The 16,196-nt window shown below is 38.8% G+C and overlaps 1 protein-coding gene across 1 annotated transcript in view; it reads right to left on the reverse strand.

The window, feature by feature from the left end:
• The window catches only part of DST (dystonin), a gene marked incomplete at its 5' end in the record, with an annotated part of 334,605 nt that overhangs the window by 59,292 nt on the left and 259,117 nt on the right, over positions 1-16,196 (reverse strand). Inside the window, 4 exons of the mRNA XM_083349122.1 lie at positions 82-189; positions 312-431; positions 6,871-7,077; positions 9,532-9,773. Coding sequence (XP_083205248.1) covers positions 82-189; positions 312-431; positions 6,871-7,077; positions 9,532-9,773 — 677 coding nt within the window. The remainder of the gene's footprint in view (positions 1-81; positions 190-311; positions 432-6,870; positions 7,078-9,531; positions 9,774-16,196) is intronic.

Consider the following 16,196-nt stretch of genomic DNA (forward strand, 5'->3'; position numbering starts at 1 on the left):
GGTTTCACAAGCTTTAAAAATTAGATCTGTGTTTAGATAATCAGTTTCATTACCAAATAAGTGCAAGTAATGCCTTATTACCTTCATAATTTGTTTCTCCTCCTCTGTACATGTCTTCATGATCTCATCCCCAGATGAAACAAGTTCTTCTATTGTATCTTTGTGTTTCAAAATCTCCATGGTAAATCCCTAGTCATATAACAGATTGCTATTAAGAGTAGCAGGACGTTGACCATTAACACATACAATATAAATAATATCAAATTTATAACGGGAATTGATTTAACACATCACAAATGGAGTCTGTTTACCTTTTGAACTTGCAGCTGAGCAAAGGTCTGGTCCCGTTCAAGTCTTATGTCACCCAGAGATATCAGTTTCTTTTCTGTTTTGTCAACCCAGGCTAATTCATTATTAGCTGCCTGATCGAACTACAGAAAGGCCAACAAAAAGCAGTTATTTAAAAAATTGAAATGTTTGCTTTTAGATGAAAGAAACCTAAAAGTACACTCATCAAAATCCAGTTACAAACTACTCCATATCAAATAGCTACTGTCAATCCATATTTACTGTTCAGGGATTTATGAAAAATGGCACCTAGATTATTGAGTGTGCTACTTTTTGCCTATTACAGCAAATATGAAATAGTTTTTAGTATTTTCCAAATGAACAGGTTTACTGTTCTGTAAGCTTTTTGTACCGCATAAGTCTATTCTATCTGACGCTTGAAGGGATGCTCTTCAATTGATATCGGGTATCACACACGTGCACTTAGAGGCATATAATGGTGGGAATCAGCAAGCATTAAAGATCAAAGTCCATGAAATGCAAGAACCTGTGAATTTCCATGAAAAGTTGCACTAATGTAGAATAAGAGAGGAATCTGCAATAAAACTCTACTTATAATCCGATGGGGGTAGGGGTGGGAGCTGGGATTGTGCCTGTGGGCTCACTTCCTAGTTTCTTCTGCATTTTGCAGGGGCAGAAAAAGACTGAAATAAGTCTCTGCTTGTGTTCAGCTGAATGTCAGCAGAAATCTGCTTATAATCATGGACTCAGTTCCACGTTAAAATCTCTCTTTGTACTTTTTTTGGGGGGAGGGGGGGGGATAAAGACTTTCCAGATAGTTGCGAGGATCAGCGCTAATCATAGAATAAATTTGTGCTAAATATGTTAGCTTCCTTTAACATCTGGACAGTTTATTTTTATTTTAGTAAAGTCAAGAGTTCTCAAAGTAGCTATATCATGTCCTTTGTCATTTTTGCATCAAGCTCATTTTAAGTATGTTCCTTAGTGATTCTGAGATTTCTTGACTTTCTAAAATAAAACTGAACTGTCCAGAAGTTTAGGAAACTAACACAGTTAGCACAAGACTATTCTATCTATGTCTTGCTGTTGTCCATTTTTAAGATTACTCTCTTGCTTTAATACAGGTTCTTTTATTTAACAGCATTATTTAAATCCAGAAAGCAAATGCTCCTCCTTCCCAATGCAAGCAAAATGCCAATCCAGTTGTGTCATATGTACCTCTTTTATAAGTACTCTGGTGATTGTCTGGACAGAATAATCCCTTCAAGCATTCTTTTCCCCGCGTTCATTATTGAATGGAAAGAGAAAGAAAATCCACACCCACTGTCCTTCCTTTTCTACGGATGCACCCCTGCCTTCTCAATGAGAGAAAGCTCTAGAGAACCACTTAGACTCAAGTCAACTACCTCGCTTAATTCGATAATTGAATCCATAAATATAGTATGGATCAAGCTTCAGTTCTATTACCATATTATGAGACAAAAAGAGATATTTGTCTATTTGGAAGCACACAGAGCCTTCAGAGCAGGAGTGAAGAACCGATTTCAGGCTAAGGGCCAAAATAACACTGAGCAATTATGCCAAAAACTGCATTATCAGCAGTGGCTACTCTCCATTGTGAGGAGGTGGTCCCTAATGTATTTGCCTATAGTGATACCCATACAATCCAATCACATTAACAACTTTCATTTGTAGACCATAATTCTGAAAAGACTCTTCACAACTAGGATTTAAAACTGTGTTTCTTGACATTGGGAATAGCTGTTTTAATGCCTATTGCCAGGGTGGCACAGTGGTTAGAATGCAGTATTGCAGGCTAACTCTGCTGACTGCCAGCAGTTCGATTCTGACCAGTTCAAGGTTGACTCAGCCTTCCACCCTTCTGAGGTCAGTAAAATGAGGACCCAGATTGTTGGGGGCAATATGCTGACTCTCTAAAACTGCTTAGAGAGGGCTGTAAAACACTATGAAGCGGTATATAAGTCTAAGTGCTACTGCTATTTGCAGGATCAGCAAGCAAACTCTCAATGGGGGACAACACAGGGAGATGAGTTTCCTTTCCCAGCAGTGTGCCCTCTCCACCCAAGTTAATGTTTTTGACAGGCAACATTTCAAGGGGGAAAGTTGCAGCATCAGAAAAGCTAAAGGTACTGTCTCCCTCCTCAGTTGAAACTTTTCCTCCCTTCTCTGGGCATGTCAATTTCCCTGAGAGCTAGGAAAAGCTCTAATGTTTGATTAGAATAGAATAGAGCTGGAAGGGACCTTGGAGATCTTCTAGTCCAGCTCCCCACTCAAGGAGAACCTATATTTAATGTTTATTTGTTATGCATATGTAGGGTGTGGGTCTGTACATGTTGTATGTAGTATGTTTAGGTGTGTGTCATGTGTTTCACTTTGAGAGCAGGCAATTAAATTTCATTTTTGATGTGTGCCGTTGTGCCCACAGTAAAAAAAATGACAATAAAGGTTATCTTATCTTATCTATACCATCTCAGACAAGTGACTTTCCAGTCTCTTCTTTAAAACCTCCAGTGATGGAGCACCCACGATTTCTGAAGGCAAGTTGTTCCAATGGTTAATTGTTCCCACTGTTAGGAACTTTCTCCTTAATTCCAGGTTGCTTCTCTCTTTGATCAGTTTCCAACCATTGTTTCTTGTGCTTCCCTCCGGTGCTTTGGAGAATAATTTGACCTCTTCTTTGTGGAAGCCTCTCAAATACTGGAATACTGCTATCATGTCACCCCTATTTCTTCTTTTCTTTAGACTAGCCAAACCCAAGTCCTGCAGCCGTTCCTTCATATGTTTTAGTCTCCAGGCCTTGGATCATCTTAGTTGCTGTTCTCTGAACTTTTTCCAAGGTTTCAACATCTTACTTGTAGTATGGTGACCAAAATTGGTTGCAGCATTCCAGGTGTGGTCTCACTAGGGTTTTATAAAGTGATACAAATACTTTGCATGATCTTGATTCTATGCCACTATTTATACAACCCAGGATTGTATTAGCTTTTTTGGCTACTGCTGCACATTGCTGGCTCATGGTTAAGTGATCGTCCACTAGGACTCCAAGGTCCCTCTCACAGTTACTGTTTTTGAGCCAGGTCTCACCTAATCTGTACTTATATTTTTGATTTTTTTCTGCCTAAATGTAAAACTTTGCTTTTCTTCACATTAAAACTCATTTTGTTGGATAGGGCCCATTTTTCAAGTTTGTCAAGATCTTTTTGAATCCTGAGCTTGTCTTCTGGGGTGTTGGCTATTCCTGCCAGTTTAGTGTCATCTGCAAATTTGATGAGTTTCCCTTCTATTCCCTCATATAAGTCATTGATGAAAATATTGAAGAGTACTGGGCCTAAGACGGAGCCTTATGGTACCCCACTGCTTACATCTCTCCATGTGGATGTAGTAGTACTATTGAGGACTACTTGTTGAGTACAGTTTGTCAGCCAGCTACAAATCCATCTGGTGGTGATGTTGTCTATTCCAACTTTTTCTAGCTTACCAAGCAGTAGATTGTGGTCTACTTTGTTGAATGCCTTACTGAAATCTAAGTATACTATGCCACAACATTTTGCTGTTCTACTTATTTGGTCACTTCATCAAAGAATGAAATAAGATTGGTTTGGCATGATCTGTTTTTAACAAACCTGTGCTGGCTACGTTATAAAGTGGTTTGCTTCTAGGTGTTTGCAGATCTGTTTTTTGATTATCTTTTCCAGGATCTTCCCAGTATTGATGTTAGACTGATTGATCTGTAGTTTCCTGGGTCTGATTTTTTTTCTCCCTTTCTTGAAGATGGGAACCACACCAGCCCTTTTCCAATCCCCAGGATCTTCCCCGGCACTGCAGGATTTTTGAAAGATACGGTGCAATGATTCTGAGATAACATCTGCCAGCTCCTTCAGAACTCTGAGATGTAATCTGTCCGGTCCTGGTGATTTATATTCATCAAGGTTGGATAGGTGTTCTCTTACCATTTTCTTGCTTATTTTAATTTTTGTTTCTAGTTTGTCTTTTGCAGTATTTTTTTGGTATGTTGTGCTATAATTTTTTTGTGTGTGTGAAGACTGATGCAAAGAATGAGTTAAGCAGCTCTGCTTTCTCCCTATTGCTTGTTACTTCCTTGCCATCTTCTCTCTTTAGTGGACCTACAGATTAGCTGTTTGTCCGGAGCTTAAGAGCTCTTCCTATTCCAGATTTGGAGAAAAAGGTAGAGAGATGCAACAGAATTTGGAGGTGAAGCCAACAAGGTCAGTCAGCTGCCTGAGCAGTGGGTTGGACTAGAAGACCCCTAAGGTCCCTTCCAACCCTGTTGTTCTGTTCTGTTCTGCTTTGCTCTGCTCTACTCTATCCCCTTTAGACAGAGGTCCTTGCTAATCATGCTTGTTTTATGTTCTCCAGAATTGACCATAATACCTGAAAAAGTATTGTTATGAATCTAAATTATCCTACAAAAGTATATGTTTGTTTCTCCAAAGTCACCATTGTATCATTAATCTCAGTTAGAATATTAACTGTCTATCACACTTAAAAGTAGCTGATGAAATTTAAAAAATAAATCAGAATGTAGCAATAGCACTTAGACTTATATACTGTCCCATAGCACTTTACAGCACTCTCTGAGCATTTACATGGTCAGCCTATTGCCCCCAACAATCCGGTTCCTAATTTTACTGACCTCGGAAGGATGGAAAGCTGAGTCAGTCAGGATTGGATTCCTGGCAGTGAGCAGAGTTAGCCTGCAATACTGCATACCAACCATTGCACCACCACAATTCATATTCTAAAGTGCTAAAAGATGTAGATTAAAGTAAAAACAGCATGCTTCTAACAATTGAGACCATGGCAAAAGAGATATATATATTTTACAGATTTTCTACACACTTGAGATTGTGGAAGTCAAACACAACTCTTTTAGGGAATGCATTGCACAATGTGGCACCAATTCAAGAGAAGAGGACAGAAAGACAAGCTGCCAGTTAGGAGGCATCTTTAAGTCAGCCTCTTCTGAAATCCATCAGACAGATTTGTACTGGGAAAGGCTGCTCTTTAGATAATCAGGTCTGAAGCCATAAAAAGGAATACTTTAAACTGTGCCCCATAAGCAGCTAACAACCAGTAGAGACAGCTCATACAGGGATCAGGACATTGTTTAATAGCCTTACTGCCCCATTTTGCACAAAGGCAGCTTCTAGATCTGATTCAAGGCTAGCCCTTTCATTATAAAGCACAGTCCTTTTATTTCAGAAAGCTGTCCCTTTAGATTTAATTTTTCAAAAACTCACTTCTGTCTCTTATTTTGGTCATGTAACTTTTTCTGTACAAATGGTACTATGGAATGTGAAAAATATGGATAGTGAATTGTGTTTCTAAAATGTATATATACTTTTATTTTAGATATTTTTATTAGAATGTGCATTTTTTTAAAGTTTTTCTTGGTGCTGCTCTTGAGTTTTCCTTTGTAAAACAAAGCTGAAAACGAACATTTGTTGAATCCAAAAGATTTCTTCCTTTTTCAGTTTTGCCTTTTTTTTAATAGGGTCACCCTAATCATAGAGCATGTTGCCATAATCAAGATACAACTGTTGCTAAATCTGACTGGCTTTGGGACAAACTGGCACGCTAGTCACAACTGTGCAAAGATGTTTCTTGTCACAGCTGTCACCTTAGAATCCAGGGACAGCTGAGGATCAAGAGTATTGCCAGACTTAAAGTGAAATTAATGAAAAAGCTATCATATCTTGCTCTTTAATTATGAATCATAGCTGAAAAGTAAATTATGTGGCCCGAAGATTCTTCCATGAGTAATTCTTTATCATACTGTTTAATGTATCTGAAATAGGCCACAAACATTCACTGCCTTTTTACAACTATAATCAGAGCATATATACTTGGCCTGAACACTCTGCTTTAAATAGGCATTTGAACTGAGTCATGCTAAATTAAAGGGCTAGTAAATCTGATCTTTAAAATCACACACACACACACACACACACACACACACACACACACACACAAATATGCCACAAACATCCTGATGTGAACATTAAGCTCACTTTAATGCCATATGCAATATGAATAACATTTATCGTTCGTGAGAACCTACACCTACCAGTTTTGCATCACTTATACAACCTCACGTTTGATCCTATCGACCAACATAAACTGCAGGCGTTAAAAGGATTTAAGATTTAATCCTTTGTTCTGGTGAAACTCTTACTTAGTTCAATGCATGACGTTCCTCATAAAGCTTCCCAGTATGAAGCTGATCTGAAATTTTTGCATCAATCAGGAGACAGATGGCTATGAGAATGACTGGATTTGCTTTGTTCTAAGATTCACGTCTGAAAATTATGGCCAGGAGCCCCTCCTCCTCGAGATGAGCCCCAGTTCTTGAATAATAGAGCCAATGTGTGCAAGTAGAGTACAGTAAAAACATTTTTATTTTGACATGAATTCCCAGCTGAATGAACTGGCCTGTGTGTGTTTGTGTGTGTATAATGCAAACCTGATAAAAACACATATTATTCTGGCTACAGAAGATTAAAGCAATGTTACTTTTACCTGTTGTGATCTTAAAATTGCAGCATCAATTTCTTCCACTTTTTGATTTAAAGTGTCGCTCATTAACCGGTATCGTTCATTGTCTTCTGTAACCATTTTATCTATCCCTTCTCTTGCTCTCCATGGCACCAGTTCCAACAAAGCACTGCTGACTTCATTGAGATTGTCCAATAAACTTTTCTTATCCTTTATTTCTTTTTTCAGTTCCTAAAAAAGAATATTTGAGGTAAACACACTGGCAAAAATCTATGTGGTTCTCTTCCCTTCATTTTTTAACAATACTATGGGAAAGATTATAAGCTGAATATATATTTAGGGATGCTGGAGGAAACAATAATAACCAGCACTATGCTGATGATGCTGCATCTGATACTGAAAATGCAAATGATCTGCAAGGTCAGCTAACTGAAGTCAAGAATTATTATTATGCATGCGTAGTCTACAGTTAGATTCACAGTCTAAGAGTGTTGGAAATTTAGTAATTGAAGGCTTAACCAAGACCCTAAGAATTATTAAGGAAACATCTAAAATATAGGTAGTGCCAAACAAGGTGTTTTTTTTGTAAAATTCCGGTGTTCAGGTCTAATAAACAAAATGTGTCCAGATATCAAGAATGTCCATTGCATATTGGTCCAATGGCTTCAGTCACAATTGGTTTGACAAGTTTCTTTTTCCATAAAGTGTTCAAATTCAATTTGCAAGCTCCAATATTTTATAATGTTTTCTAACGGCTTTTTTATTATTCAAGTATGTTTATTGCCTTGTGTATGTATGTGCGTGCGTGCACGCACACGAAGACAATAAACATATCTATCTCCAGTCTTCCTCAACCTGTAAGGTGTGTTTGGCTGAAACAGAGTGCCTTACCCAAGGCCACTGAGCCAGCCTGCATGCCTCAGAGAGATCTAAAATACTTTTGTTTCTGGACCACTACCTTAATCAATATACCAAGACCAAATAATGACAACACGAACAGCCTTGAACTGATAATGAAAATACTGAAGATGTAAGCATAGCTTCTATCTTTTAGAATTGACGGTTCTTAATAAAGAAATAGCAGACAAGAAATACTACACATTGTAATTAGTACTTGGTACTATAGTAATGAAGGCCCAGGAAAAGATATTCAGGTAACATGACATGTCTATACCTAAAAAGATCAGAATGGTGCAGTAATAGTTTTTCTTATGAGAGTCTGTGGAAATGAAAGTTGGAGTTTGAAAACAGGATAGAAAGAGCATTAAAAAAATTTTGACAACAGTTTTAGAGGAAACTCCTGAGAATACCTTGAATGGCCCAGAAAACAAAGAAATGGATCACGCAACAAATGAATCAAGAGTTCTCATTTGAGGCTCAAATAACCATACTTAAATAGTTTATGTCAAGACCTAACTCGCTAGTGAAGTCTTTAATACTGGGAAAAGTGGAAGGAAAGAGAATGACTAGCAGCCATTGGGTGGACTCAATTATAGAGGTGGTGTGTGAACCAATGGAAAACCTGAAGAATCAGGTGAGGGCAGATCATTCTGGAGAAGGTTGAATCTACAGTATGTCAGGGCCTCGCTAAGCCCTTCACGAAATTTCAAGATGTTCATCAATCCCAAATTTTTATTACGTGAAAATAATTTAATAAATACTACTTTAACTAATAGTACTATGGATAATGATAGTAAATCACAACAATAATGGATTGTTCCATAAATCCTTGGGTGTAGATATTATCCACTATGGAGACCCTGATCTATGTGGTCAATAATGGTTAACACCAACTCTTAACACCAACTTGATGAACATCAAGAAATTTATTTATTTATTTTATTTATTATTATTTGGATTTATATACCGCCCCTCTCCCGAAGGACTCGGGGCAGTGTACAGGGCAATTAAAACACTATATACAACACATAATATACAAAAATTAAAATAAATTAAACCAAGTAGCCCTAAACAATAAAACACATTCTAAAATTTAAAATTTAAAATTACAAGTTATGAAAAGATTTATTGCAAATAAGAAGCTGTACATGGGAAAAGTAAAGGTAATTTCAATTATCTTTACTTTTGTTAATTCCTGAAGGGAAGCTTGGTCAAAATATAATTTGAATATGTTCTGGGGCTTCGCTGGGCAATTTACCATAGTCCACATGCAATCAAGAAAGAAATATGAAGAATTCTAGTCTGTCACTTACAATTTATAATCCATTTACCTCTCCTGCCAGTAAAATAACTATAATGGCAATGATGGAACATAGAAATCAAATTCTAATATATCTTCAAAAATGCAAACACTGGATTCATCTTCAAGCAAACTTTCAGCAGTTGAGCAATAAAAAAGAGTTTTTCTTATTATGGAATAATTTCTTAAGTAAATGTATTTAGTAAAAGCATAATGTGGTTTGCAACTGGATAGCTTGTATATTAAATTATTTTGCATTTTCCCCTTTATAAAATGATTCATTTAAGTGGCTTTACTGCAAGCTTTATTACATGTATATGGCTAGCCAAGTTATAGCAAAGAGTTTATCAGCCAACTTCAACTGGCTGATTTTTCATAACACATATAGTATGCAAACCACAATGACCTTGTGCATACAATAGATTAAGCCAAAAACCAAACAGCAAAGTGTGAAGTCAATCTTTATTTTCTACCTTGATACTCACTTTTTGTCTTTCTTGTGTTTCGCTTAGTTCTTTGCCTTTGGGATCTTGAGAGTTGTATGAAAGTAATTCAACTTCAACTTTGTCAAGCCAAGAACAGAGTTCTTTGTGAACTGATTGGAGCTGCCCCGAAAACTGAAGAGCTTCTTCTAAAGTCTTGAACACTTCAGAACTCAGGTTAGTGATATCCTTGTACCTTGCTTTGATGCCTTCCAATTTATCTTGAATTACAACAATTTCATCTCCTAAAATTTGAAAAGAATATTATTGCCAAAAAAATTCCTCAAATCATCAAGTTACTGATTGCAAAAATGAATAAGACTCATATTTATATTTTAATAATTTATAGTTTGGGGTGAATTTATAAACTATATTTAGAATATAATAAAATACATAAAAGCCAGGAATAAAGTTGCCTTAAGATTGAGCTCAGTTATTGTAACTTACATGGACACATTATAGAGCATCTTTCCAGGATGCTTTTTTTCCCCTAACTTCCCAGTCTAATTTACAGTTCTGGAATAGTTCCCAATCCACATACTAATCACAGCCTCTGCTGTTTAATTTTCTGCCAAAACTGACTAGGTACAGGGAATTAATGTACTAACTTCTAATGAAAGTATTACAACCAGATACACACACACACACACACACACACACACACACACACACACACACACACACAAACACATTCTAAGATATATAGATCTTATATATCTCAGAATATACAGATGGCACTTTTTACTTTGATTCAGACTTAAATCTGATCAATATACCAAGAGATGATTTGTCCAATCAGATCCGGACCGGTTTGGACTCGGACTGCGCAGAGTCTGACGTGGAGGAATTGGACGGTCTTGAGCATGTTATCTGGACTGAGTTCAATCCTGTTTCCCCTGATGATGTGGACAGGATTATGGGGAGGCTGAGCTCCACCACCTGTTTATTCGACCCGTGCCCCTCCTGGCTGGTTTTTGCGGCCCGGGAGGAGACACGAGGCTGGTTCCAGGCAGTAATAACTGCTTCCTTGAAGGAGGGTATCTTCCCCACCGCCTTGAAGGAGGCGGTGGTGAGACCCCTCCTCAAGAAGCCTGCCCTGGACCCGGCTGTTTTAAACAACTATCGTCCGGTCTCCAACCTTCGCTTTCTGGCGAAGGTTGTTGAGAGTGTGGTGGCGCATCAGCTTTCCCTGTTCTTGGAGGAAACTGATTATCTGGACCCGTACCAATCGGGTTTCAGGCCTGGGCACAGCACGGAGACGGCATTGGTTGCGCTGGTGAATGATCTCTGGCGGGCTCGGGACAGGGGTTGTTCCTCTGTCCTAGTCCTATTAGATCTCTCAGCGGCTTTTGATACCATCGACCATGGTATCCTACTGCAGCGTCTCAGGGGGTTGGGAGTGGGAGGCACCGTTTTAAGGTGGTTCTCCTCCTATCTCCTGGGCCGCTCGCAGTCAGTGTTGACAGGAGGGCAGAGATCCGCCCCGAGGCCTCTAGTAGGTGGAGTTCCTCAGGGGTCGGTTCTCTCTCCCCTCCTGTTCAACATCTATATGAAGCCGCTGGGCGAGATCATTCGTGGTTTTGGGGTGGGGTATCATCAGTACGCTGATGATACCCAACTTTTTTTCTCCACCCCGAACCAACCCAGTGATGCCCTCGCCGTGATGTCCCGCTGCCTGGAGGCGGTCCAGGTCTGGATGGGGAGAAACAGGCTTCGTCTCAATCCTGCCAAGACTGAGTGGCTGTGCATACCGGCATCTCGGGTTAACCAGACTATTCCACCTTTAAAGATGGGGGATGAGGTGTTACCCCCCGTTGATAGGGCTCGCAACTTGGGTGTCCTCCTGGATTCACAGCTCAGTTTTGAAGATCACATAGGAGCCGTGACCAGGGGGGCTTTTGCCCAGGTTCGCCTGGTGCGCCAGTTGCGACCCTATCTGGACCGAGATGCCCTACGCACAGTCACTCATGCGCTCGTGACCTCCCGTTTAGACTACTGCAACGGTCTCTACATGGGGCTGCCCTTGAGGACCACTCGGAGGCTTCAGCTGATGCAAAATGCAGCCGTGCGAGTTGTGATGGGGGCTTCCCGTTACTCCCATGTAACACCTCTGCTCCGCGAGCTGCATTGGCTTCCGGTTGCCCTCCGGGTGAGATTCAAGGTGCTGGTGATGACCTATAAAGCCCTAAATGGCTTGGGTCTGGGATATCTGAGGGAACACCTGCTGTTGGCATCAAGTTCCCTTTGTCCTGTGCGCTCCCACAGGGAGGGCCTTCTTAGGGTGCTGCCGGTAAAAGAATGCCGGCGGATAACACCCAGGGGGAGGGCCTTCTCTGTGGGGGCGCCTGCCCTTTGGAACCAGCTGCCCGTGGAGCTTAGGACTGCCCCCGACCTTCGATCATTTCGCCGAGACCTGAAGACCTGTCTCTTTGAGCTTTCCGGCCCAGGCTGAGTTTTAATTGGGGTTTTAATTGCGGTTTTATATTTTTTAGGGATTTAATTTAATCTTTTTTAATTATTCTTAATTTTTGTATCGATGTTTTATATACCCTGTAAACTGCCCTGAATCCTACAGGAAAGGGCAGTATATAAATTGAAAAAAATTCAAAAAAAATTCAAAATTCAATACGCTAACGTCATTTTCTTGAAAATGTTAGACCTATATAACCTAAAGACCTCTTGACCTACAATTGACCAAAATAACCCAAAGACCTCTTGACCTGCAAGAATCAATGTATAACCAAAACCCACAGCAAATTATTTAGGAAATTCATTTTTTCTCTGAGAACATTTAATATCCAGACTTAGTTCACTGAAAATTAGTTCTATAAAAATTCTGTTCAAATATTGGCAACATTCAGCACAGCAGAATTCACAAAGAAGTTCCTGATGAATTGTGCAATGCATCAGCCTTTTGATTTAGAAAAAAAGGCTGTCTAATTAAGAAGGTCTGTAAGGAAATACTGTAAATTAAGGATCTTGCCGTGTTAGTCTCTCATTATTTTTGTTGGTTCCAAATACTAGGGCTCTTATTCTGGCAAATATATTCTTCAGATGAACATCAAGTGTCCCAAACTACGAGGACAATTCGGAAATCAACCTCCATTTGCGCATGTGCGAGAAATAGGCAGGGATAGTGATGCCCGTCCTATGGCACCATGCGCAGTAGTTCAGTAGGCAGTAAGGAGTGGAAGGAGAAGATTGTGTTGCAGTTGACTCATCCGCTAGATCAATTGAAAATGAACCCTGCCATAGAAAATCCTGCCAAATGTGAAGAGCATGCAGTAATGCAATTCCTGTGTGTCAAAAAACGTTCGGCAGCTGCAATTCATCGCAAACTCTGTAATGTTTACAGACCAAATATGATGAGTGAAGGTGTTATACATCAATGGTGTTGCATGTTTAAAGATGGGACGAACTGACGTGCACGATGAGGCAAGCCCATCTGTAGTCAGCGATGAACTCGTGTAGGAAATTGACAAAAAGGTCTGTGAAGTCCGTCCGTTCTCGGTATCTGCAAGTATCCGGTGTGGTGTTGGTTCACAACAATGCTCGCCTGCATACTGCTAGACACACCCAAGAACTTTTGAAGCAGTTCTGTTGGGATGTTTTTGATCACACACACACCCCATAACCCAGATTTGGCACCAAGCAACTACCACCTCTTCAGACACATGAAACAGTGGTTTGCGTTGCACCACTTCGACGAATGACAATGCAGTTTATGATCCTGTTACAGGGTGGCTTCATTCCCAGGGAGATTTTTTTTGCAGAAGGAAATTCAAACCTTGTAAGACATTATGACAATGCCCCAATTTGAATGGTGATTATGTCAAAAAGTAATGTAATGTTGTAGTTTTCTAATGTGTATAATAAATTTTCTGTATCTGCGAGTGTCTGTCATTGATAACGAAAAGGAGGTTTATTTCCGAATTGCTCTCGTGTTACCGGACAAACATGCTGAATCTTGAATGTGTACAAGAAAATATTCAAAATCAAGCATGTGTGCCTGTTAGATAAACAGGTACATGATCATTGCAGCAAATAATACAATTTATAGGCAAATCATAAACAACCCTCAGGAAATATTCCTAGGATTTATTTTTTAAATGGCTTTACTTATTTTGGATGCACCAAACTCCAGGATTATTTTGATAGATATATGGGAGTACTTCAGACACCCACGTTTTATCTTTAGCCAGTTTTGAATGTATTTTCATAAAAATATATTTCTGATAATCCTGGAACAAACAAGATTACCCTATAGCCTGGCTAATTCTGAATATGACTGGCTAAAACTTGGAGGAACATTTTTAACATGCTCTAATCCTTTTCAAAGCCCTGAGTTGCATAATTTGACAACAAAAGAGTAAAAAGAGTTTAATTTTTATTGTTCAATATACATACAGAACATGACAGAACTCACTACTGAGCACTATTAAGATTGGATATACAGATCTAGCCCTTCAAAACAGAGGACTACACAGGGAGTCTATTGTAAAATATCTGGGGAAGGGTTTAAAGGCCCATTAGCCAAGTCAACCTTAATCCTATTGCCCCTAATGTGCCCATAGTAGCTAACAGTGATTAAATCCAAATGTTAAGAGTAGACTGAATTTTTTTATAATACCAAATGATAGTTTTCTTAATTAAGCAATTTATATTAGTAATCCAAATTTTCCAAAAAATTTCCAAATTTTCCAAAAAATGTCAGCACTGTTATATTGTAACCAAGTAACTCATTGAGAATTAATTCAATGGAATAAAACAGATGGAAGTGATAAATGCATCTATCTATCTATCTATCTATCTATCTATCTATCTATCTATCTATCTATCTATCTATCTATCTATCTATCTACAGTATCTATCTATCTATCTATCTATCTATCTATCTATCTATCTATCATCTATCTCTATCTTTCTATCTAGATATATCTAATCTATCTATCTATCTATCTATCATATATCTATCTTTCTATCTAGATATATCTAATTATCTAGATAGATAGATAGATAGATAGATAGATAGATAGATAGATAGATAGATAGATAGATATGTGTGTCTCAAGATTAAGTCTGAAATCTTGTCCTTCTCAGACTCAAACTATTATGTTTGGGACACTTCATAAAGTCTAGAAAATTCACAAGATGTTGCCTTCTAAACCAGATGTGCTATGTGCATTTGGAATGCAATTTTTCCACAGTACTATCGCTAGTACAGAGGATGTGGTCCTGCTCATCAATTAAAAATATATATAATCAATTTTAACCTCACAACAACATTCACTATCACAATCATCTACTTAGCCCTCCTCCAGAAAAAGTGGGAAAAGAAAAATTTAATTAATTTAATTTTAATTTTATTAGATTTATATACCGCCCTTTCCCGAAGGACTCAGGGTGGTTTACAGGGTATTTTAAAATCACACCAATACAAATACAAAAGTTAAAAAACAATTAAAAAGATTAAATTATCCCTGAAAATAAAAGCCCCAGTTAAAAATTCTCAGCCTGGGCCAGAGAGCTCAAACAGCCAGGTCTTCAGGTCCTGGCAGAATGAACGCAGGTCAGGGGCAGTCCTGAGCTCCACGGGCAGCTGGTTCCAGAGGGCAGGCGCACCCACAGAGAAGGCCCTCCCCCTGGGTGTTATCCGCCGGCATTCTTTCACCGGCGGCACCCTGAGAAGACCCTCCCTGTGTGAGCGCACTGGACGAAGGGAACTTGATGCTGGCAGCAAGTGTTCCCTCAAATATCCCAGACTGCTGGGATAAACACTAATGCAACTGATCTACAGCTTAAATTATTGGTTGATATCTAAGTGGATATATAACTCCATTCTCAACTATGATTTCATTTATAACAGCAATAATTTAAAAATACCAAACATGACAAATATAATCAGTATTTCCAGGATCACATATATTGAAACTATAAACGGAAAATAACTAAAACTCTGCAGGCTGCTAAAATTCCACAGGGGATTGAAAAAAGGCTGGCCTTCTATTACGAAAGTAGTGAGTCCAAAACATTTCTTCCAAATAATTACCAAAAACCATGCAGCAATAGCCATCTAATTCTTGTTTGCTTAGAAAGAGGCTAAGCATTTTAAAATGTTTCCACCAAGTACTTATGAGACTGAAAAATTTTAGTGGTTACAAAAAGAAACCTCTACAAATTTTCCTGACAATGGCTATAGTGGACATTTTCACTGACAGAACATTTACTTTTGTGAAGACTAGAAGACACCTTAGGAAGCAACAAATACTAGTCTGAGTACCATGGAGAGGGTGGAATGTTGATTTCCTGGCAGGAATTCTGGTATTTATAATCCTATCCCTACATCGCATCAGGACAAAGTGATCAAAAAGGACTTATCATCACCATTCCGCTCCTTGAAGCTATATTTTATGGCTTTGGAGCATAAGAAAGCCATAAGCAATGACTAGATTTTCATTTATTTATTATCCCTGCCTTCTTGTTCCTGTAAACCAGGGGTTCCCAACCGGGGGTGCCCTGGGAGTGCAAAACGATATTCCAGGGGGTTGCTGTTATTTTGAACTTTTGTAAAGGGTGCAAGAATATATCACAAGCATTCTAGGGATGTGGTTTATAGAAAAGGTTGGGTACCGCTGCTGTAAACAGTAGACATGCAACATAGAATGAAA

The sequence above is a fragment of the Vipera ursinii genome (assembly GCF_947247035.1).
Source record: "Vipera ursinii genome assembly, chromosome: 1".
Lineage (NCBI taxonomy): Eukaryota > Metazoa > Chordata > Lepidosauria > Squamata > Viperidae > Vipera > Vipera ursinii.